Genomic DNA, 8,218 nt, shown 5'->3' on the forward strand with positions numbered 1-8,218 from the left:
AGGTTTTTCAGTATGCACTCCATTAGAACAAACAAGTTTGTTGGCATTTGTTTAAGTGTGTAATATCCATCACTCCTCTGATTTTATACCATTTAAAACCAACAGAACAACTGATAAGAGTACATAAGAATGGAGTATATTCCTCTCTGTACAAATTTTATGTTATTACTATGGAGCATATTGAGGACAGCACATTGGAAGCACTTGGTTTGAGAGTAGAAAAATAACATTCAGGACCTTCAGATAAGGTTTGAATCATGCTTTGCGTGTAAAAGCAAATAAAAGCGGAAGCTTACACCAGGTAAGAGGTATATAAAGCAGTTTATTGCAAGACCACTGCTAAGCCTAAAATGCATAAAAACATAATGGGGTGTGAGCTGGACACTTTACCACATTACATAAAACAAAAGTAAGAAGCTCAGCATCAGACAAAATGAAACAAAAACACAGTGCAAAAATATTTATCCAACTACTCAAACATCCAGACTGTCCAAAGTCACATTAAACCCTTTAGGTAAGAAATAGATGGAACAGAGTTTAAAGTACATCTAAACTCATGGCACCAGAAATAAACATCTACGTTGTCAACATCATTGTCATTATCTTCAAGTGGAGCACTCAAAATCCACTTTCAGTAGTGACCTGCAAAACAAAAAGACATACATTTACATATATTGAACATTTAAACTGCTGACGTTTAGTTCTCAATTTAAAAAGCTTGCTCATGATTAAAGTTTGTGCAGTACTAACGTGGAGAGTAGGAGCGAGAGCGTGATCTTGATCTGTATGGTCCCCGGTTGTAGTAAGGAGACGGAGACCTTCTCCTGTCAACATAAAAGCCTTCATGAGAAAACCAGCATTCAGAAATGACAGACTTTTATTCAGTTTGCCACCATTGAAATTTTTTGCATATGCATTTAAGGAAGTTTTTCATGCCATAGAAGACACATTAATTCAGTGGTTTTTAAAATCTATTTCTTTACCTTTCATAGCCTATACTTTTTTCACAACAAATAACTTTTTGTGTAACAGATGTTAAAGGTTCTTTATGGAACCATACTGCCAAAAATGGCACATATTTTTAAGGGATACACCGTATACAGCATGCATACTGTTAAACAGCAAATCAATTTTATTCTCACCTGTAGGACCTGCTGCTGTTGTAATAGTCACGCTCTTCATAGCGATCATATCCTCGTTCATAACCACGATCGTAATTATCACGGCGTCGGCTCACGCTTGGCCCTCCACCGCTGTGGCAGAAACAAACATGTTTTAAGCCGACATTAATAGTGCATTAACTTGCAGTTTACAGTAATGGCTAAATTTGTATGCACTCAAGGATCAGGGCTTGTCACCCAGAACAAGGTCCTTTTTCAGTCAACCCAAGTCAGGCTTATGATAGTGCACAACGGCCTGGTTTCACAGACAAGACTTTGCCTTAGTTAAGTTAAGATGTTTAAAGGTGCAGTAGAATGTAAAACTGTACCTAGGCATAGATGAATAATAAAAGTTCTTTACGTGGTAATGACATATCTTGAGCCTCAAAAACTATTGTTTCCTCCTCACGCATGCAAAAGACAGCTGAAAAACAGGCCAATCTACATAACACAGGCTGTGATGTTACAATGGTGATGTACGCCCCAACATTAAAGTACACATTAATTATAATGTTGTTACAATGCTTAAAACAACATTGTGACAGCCTAGTTAGCCCTATATGCTAATGTTTAGGCTGAAGTTCTACTATTGACGTTACAGTTACATTTTGCAGGTCCATACAGAAAAAACACAAACTTACCAATCAGAAACTTTCATTTCCAATCCCTGAATAATTGATTATTCCTCAAAATCTGTATCTTCGTGTAATACAGGTTCAAATATAAGGTCTGTTTGTACACACACAGAGCTACTAAAGTGAGCCGCTCTGTTACACAGCCAATTAGAGCAGAGCTCAACATTATTATTTATGAACCTTTCAAATATGGCATTTATAGACCATTTCATTCTAAAGGCAAATCCTAGGGTTGTAAATGAACATGTAAAACAGTTTCTGGATCATTTTTGTACTTCATAAAGTCAATTACCTTTTATGTACGTATCAGAGAACAAATGTAACATACTGTGTCAATGCATTATTTGGCACCTTTAAGCATCTTTTACAAACATGCCTCAGAAAATAGACATTATAGGTTTGTATCTTGAGACAAATCAATAGCACTGGCATATTTGAAAATGTGTCAGTGCAAGTTATTTTCAGTTGAGACGGCTAAAAAGTGTTTTAGTCTAGGACTATTCTTAAAGGACAAGTTCTGTGTTTTACACTTAAAGCCCTGTTTTCAGATTGTTTATGATGAAATAGAACGGTTTTGACTGAAATTTGGACATATGATGCTGGCCCCAGAATATTCGGTTTCTGTTGTATTACCCCCCACCTCTACATTGGCTGCATAGGTGCACTTGAACAATCCTTCCTAAAATGCATTAAACTTTTGTTTACAAAGACGTGAAACTCACCGAGTGGTCAGGGGTGTTCACTGATATGCTCACACAAAAATCGCTGCAAAAGATGCTTTCCAACAGGTTTTATTGTAGTTTTTGTCCAACTCCATTGACTTGTATTAGATGTGCTGTGAGGTACGGTATTATTAACGGTAACGGAGTTGTATGTATTCCTGCAATTGGCAAAGGTGGATTATCGCCACCAACTGGCCTGGAGTGTCTATTATTCAAGCTCTCAACGGAAGAATGTACGGGTGTGAGGCGTTTGGAAAAATAGGTCCACAAGTTTACAACGAATGGTAAAACACCTGTTGGAAAGCATCTTTTGCAGCGATTTTTGTGTGAGCATATCAGTGAACACCCCTGACCACTCTTTGATTTTCACGTCTTTGTAAATGAAAGTTTAATGCATTTTAGGAAGGATTGTTCCTGTGCACCTATGCAGCCATTGTAGAGGTGGGGGCTGATACAACAGAAACCAAAAATTCTCGGGCCAGCTTCATATGTCCAAGTTTCAACCGTTTTATTTCATCATAAACAAACGGAAAACAGGGCTTTAAGTGTAAAATACCGAACTTGTCCTTTAAGCCTTGTCTGTGAAACCGGGGGAACATAATTTTAATATATAACGCAGTTAGGGCTGGGCGATAATTCGATAACGATAATTTTACCGATATAAACTTTTTCGATAAAACGGTAAGGACAGTTCGATAAGTGATCGATAATGTTTAAGCACTGTGCGTAATGTTGCGCGAGCACTTCCGGATGCGGCACGCGCTCTTGGTTTACAATCACAGTGTCAGTTAGACTTGAAGGAGTGGAAGATGAGGCAAGTTATTCAATTATTAGTAGAGACCTATGATTTTCGCGATGCGGATAACGCGGACGGAATCACGGAATCCAAATGCGCGGAAACATTTTCTTGTGTGTAATGTTGGACGCGCAAACAGGGTTCGTCAAACACAGCAGACACAGGTGCGTGCAGTATACTTTACTTTCATTCAGCGTCCGCCCAGCTTTAAAAGTATATTTACAGGACATTCACAAATTCAGGAAACTGAGGAAAAGCAGCAGATCCACCACTGCAGTGAATATAGTGTTTGGGTATGTGCGCTCCCACAGCAACGTGACAGTCTTGACATCCATTTATCAGCATGTATAGCTCGTATATGTATAACACACGCGTGATCACTGAACTAAGTTTTCTTTCTTGTTTAAGTGAACATAAACAGCTGTTACTCAGTATATTGAAACTTAAAACAGTCTGTCTTGGGTCTTAAAGTGACAGTAGTCTGCTGCTTTTGTGTCAGAAATGTGTTGATTTCATAACAAATAGATTTACATTTAATACAGATGCATTAAAACAAGATTTTAGTTTTTGTATTTGTCATGTTCTGAATAAAAAGTAGTTTAAAACCATTATTAACTGTCTGGTTTTTACAATTTTCATTCAGGAGCAAAAATCTGCCTTTAAATTTGACAGGAGTAAAGATTTGTTATTTATCATGATAATTATCGATATCGACTGATATGGAAAACATTTTCTCGATAATTTTTTGGGTCATATCGCCCAGCCCTAAACGCAGTTATTTAATTTATGGCATATACACTTTAAAGGTATAACTTTTTTATCAAAAGAATAAAAAAAACATGTAAGAACTTCTATTTCTTGATTACCTTTGGTTGAAATAAAAATTAAATACTTCATTTTGTACTTTTTTTTTAATTATTTAATTTTTTATAAAAAATTTAGATCAAAAAATAATGCCGGCTACACTCTCAGAAGAAAAGAGTACAAAAGCGGTCACCAGGGTGGTACCTTAAACATTTTTACCTCATGGTACATATTGGTACCTCACAAGTACATTTCTGTGCCTAAATGCTACATATTACGATCTTTTTAAAGGGTACCGTCCCAGCTTTGGTACCTTTTCCTGAGTGTACTCAGTGATGTCAGTGTGGATTTTGAGTATTAAATTCAGACTTACTATGTGGGTCTACCCATATAAATTCCAGGAGTAGGTGTGTGTGGCCTCTTTGTAATTGAGTAATCGACTCTGATTCTGCGGCCATCCAGCTCCATTCCATTTGCACGCTCTTTAGCCTAGAATTAAAACGATCCAGAATGATCCATACTGACCACAAACAATCTTTGTTCTACTTTGGGCCATTAATTTTAGGTATACCTTTAATATTATCCATAAATTGGCTGAGGGAACAGTACGTTCTGTAATGCACATTTAACTTTACGTGCAAACTAAATACAAACCGGAATGATACAACTTCACTTAATGACAACATGGTCAATTAAACCTTTGTAATGAAAGCATTTTATCAAAAGACTGTCAATTTGCCATGAGATTTGCAAAGGAGCAGAATAAAAATAAAAACGATGGCCTGCATTAATTCATCAGATTTGCATCTGCATTGTTTTTTTTCTTAATCAATCACCTCTTTGGAATCTTCTCTGTTCTCAAAGTAAACAAAGGCAAAGCCCCTGGAGCGTCGAGACTGCTGATCATACACAATGCTGACATCACTCAGAGGGCCATACTTGGAAAAGACCTCCCTGAGGTCCCTCTCTGTGGTGTACAAGCTCAACCCGAACACTCCCAGGCAGCAGTTTGGGTCTGGGTTTGCCTAAAATGTGAAAAAACAAAACATCTATTTAAAGACAGCAGTACAAGCACATATTGCAGTGTTTTAAAATATATGCATTAATCCGTCTCTTGCCCTTACCCTGTCACCAACATGACGTCTACGGCTTGACATAGGAGAGTGACTGTGACTGTGGCGGCGACGGTATTCGCTGCTGTAGGAGCGACTGCGAGAACGTCTTCGGCGTGAGTGAGAGCGGGAGCGGGAACGGCTATAATGTCTACGGGAACTCCGGTGAGATCGAGATCTGCGGAAAAAGATGACTGTAAAAGCTGAACAGGAAAGTGCACACATGCAGACTACGACGTTGCCAAACCCATGTTCTAAAACTCATCGTGCCACATTAGACATACAATTCATTAAACATATCGAGTCGCTAGCTACAGACACACGTCAAATGATCAACTGCAGTGTGTCTAAAATCGTGGTCCTGGGTGGGGAACATTTTTTTTATCTGGCCCAAACATTGTTTCTACTTTTAACCAGAAAGCAGCTGTTGTGACTTCCACTCTGTCCAGTAATGTACTGTGAATTCCTGTTGTAGACAAGCCACAAGGGATCAATTTCAACAAATTCAAACTATGCGATTTTTGGATTTCCCCATTTAGCTTTAGCAAACCTAGCTTCTGTTATTTCTGTAATGGTCAGTGAATAAACAAGATGAATAATCTCACAGACATCAGAATTAGGAACGAAGATCAATAGCCTCAACATACACCCCAAAAAGACAATAGTGTAGTGTACTCACCTAGTCTTGGACCTGGAGCGAGAGCGGGACTTGGAGCGGGAGTGATGTGAACCCTCTTTGGAGCGAGCAGGCGAGCGATCTGGTGAGCGACTTGCCGATTTACCAGATCCTCTAGGACTTCTGCTCCTAGAGGCAGAACGGGACTCCTAAACCAACCACATTCGGATCAAGTTAGAGCCAAAGACTATGGTCACATTGACAATGTTTAGCTAGTCATTTACCGTATTTTGAAACTAGGATAATATAGGATTATCCGGTGATGACTGCCTTTTCATCGCAGGTGCAAAAACAATTACTTTGAAACACTTACAATAAAGATTTCTCTGCAGTTTCTTTCACATGTTATGCATCAGATTATTCATGATAATAATAACTAGCTGTAAATCACTGAGTCTCATGCTATAGGACAATAGTAACTAATGCAATACAAATGGACAACAGAAGATTTATGCATGCACGCATGGGACAAACATACTAAGAGTTACTTAGCGCTGCGATCTTATCCCAGATAACTTCTGATCTTAACTTCATAACACATCTTTTCTTCTTTCTTCAGTTTCAATTTCATTTCTGACTTCATTCCTCTTCCCCCATTTCTCTCACTGCCCATAAATGCTATATGGGAACTTCTTTTCTCCGAAAAATTAGCATGCATTGAAAATTCAGCTTCAAATTATTCTCAATAACAACTTGACATTTGACTTCGTCCAGATTTCTCTTCTTCCAACCTTAACCTTAACAAAAAAAGAAAAGGATGAAGAATGTGTAAACACTGGACATCACAACCAAGAAGCCCATTGTTTTATTAGTGTGGGAACAACATTACAGATGAATCAACAGATGCAAATACCATCATGAAGAGTAATTAAACATATTTTATAAGACATCTTGAGCCTGCATGCAAAGCATTGGTGCATTGCTCTTATCAGATCATTACGATACATTTGCGTTAAAAAAAGTTGTTGGAAGCATGAAGCAAAACGTTGCTTCGAATAATGATCCTTAAACAGCAATGTATATTAACATATAAATAGCTATATACGTATAATTGCTAAAGTATCATCCTAATAAAAAATTAGTGTGCATATCTGCATACACGATCGGCATTAAGGCTCAAGATGACATTCTCTAATGCATATGCAAATTAATACTGAATTAAACCAGTGTAATTCAACAGTAAATTGTTTTCCATGTTAACGTTTAAAATACTGTGCTTAAACATGCAAAAAGATCTTTCTGGACTTCAAAGCACGTTGCCTGTATGCTAGCACTTTAGTTAGCTAACTGGGTAACGCTACTGGAACTGAGTTTCAAGTACTGTTATTATTTTTGATAGTTTTTAGATACGTTAGAAACCTTAAAACTTTCGCTCATTAAACTCAGCGTGCATTTATGTTTTAACCGTCAGATAGAGCGAATAAAGCCTCGCTCACTCCGTGCTGGCTAACATACAACATGGAGGCCGTTTCTAGAAAAAAACATGGGTGGACGCGTGCAAGAAAGAGAGAACGCGCAAAACGGCACATACCCTCTCGACGAATTCCTTCTCGGCGTCACTCATTGTTGTTTAGTGCTGTTTACGCTGAAACGCTAACACTGTGAGGACAATTAATGAAAATAAAACACAACACAAACTGGGCTCGTAAGCGCGATCGTACAAGTCGGACCTTTGGTAATGAGCGCCTTTCTCGAGGCTTTATTTAGAACCTAGCACTTCCACTCTTGGTCTCATGCGCGCTGTCACACGTCCGCAAGTTTAACGCAACGGCCGCAAGAGGGAAGCAGAATAACATAAGAAAATCAAATAGTTTTTGATGATTTCATTTATATACACTTTATAATTACTATTATTATTAAAAATCAAATCGTTTTATTGATTTTATTTTATTTACATTATAATAATTATTATTCTTATTAATATTTTAAAAAACTCTAAAAAGTACAGCCTCTAATTTTCAAACAAAAATGAAACAAAACACAGTAGTTTACTTACATTACAGTACAGTACGGTTAAATACAGTGTTTTTTGCTAACCAATAAATAAATTGTTTTTTACTTATTAATGCACTAGATAGCAGGCACACATGTGCAGAGGAATAATTCAAAACAGAAAACAATGCAGCAAATATTAAAGCGTCATTATTAACATTGAAAGTTAATTGAAGTCCAACATAGTACTTTATAGCTTGGATAATTTTTTTATTAAATCTAATCATCTTCAATTCTGTGCAATAAACTAAAAGCCCTGGTTAAAAATGTCCAAACCATCGTTTTTTTTAAGGCGTTATCACGTGATTCACTAAACAGTGC

General features: G+C 37.4%; 1 protein-coding gene across 2 annotated transcripts; it reads right to left on the reverse strand.

The window, feature by feature from the left end:
• Positions 1-302: 302 nt before the first annotated feature.
• On the reverse strand, positions 303-7,620 carry tra2b (transformer 2 beta homolog). Of its 2 annotated transcripts, XM_065249064.2 has the most exons (8): positions 7,437-7,619; positions 5,909-6,054; positions 5,242-5,407; positions 4,954-5,142; positions 4,491-4,606; positions 1,143-1,253; positions 751-824; positions 303-642 (listed from the first exon to the last, which is right to left on the reverse strand). In XM_065249064.2, the coding sequence occupies exons 1-8, from the start codon at positions 7,467-7,469 to the stop codon at positions 632-634; spliced, it is 846 nt and encodes a 281-aa protein (XP_065105136.1). In that variant the 5' UTR covers positions 7,470-7,619; the 3' UTR covers positions 303-631. The 2 variants fall into 2 exon arrangements, with proteins under 2 accessions (XP_065105136.1, XP_065105137.1); XM_065249065.2 differs by lacking the exon at positions 303-642 and having other exon boundaries at positions 746-824; positions 7,437-7,620.
• Positions 7,621-8,218: the final 598 nt, after the last annotated feature.

This window comes from Paramisgurnus dabryanus, chromosome 15 (genome assembly GCF_030506205.2).
Source record: "Paramisgurnus dabryanus chromosome 15, PD_genome_1.1, whole genome shotgun sequence".
NCBI lineage: Eukaryota > Metazoa > Chordata > Actinopteri > Cypriniformes > Cobitidae > Paramisgurnus > Paramisgurnus dabryanus.

Bases quoted from the DNA above. Each gene is read 5' to 3' on its own strand.
- tra2b (XM_065249064.2), bottom strand. From the start codon at position 7,469: ATGAGTGACGCCGAGAAGGAATTCGTCGAGAGG. The intron at 6,055-7,436 runs GTATGTGCCGTT...TGGTTGGTTTAG, and splicing joins AGAAGGAATTCGTCGAGAGG to GAGTCCCGTTCTGCCTCTAG. The intron at 1,254-4,490 runs GTAAGTCTGAAT...TTTCTGCCACAG, and splicing joins TATATGGGTAGACCCACATA to CGGTGGAGGGCCAAGCGTGA.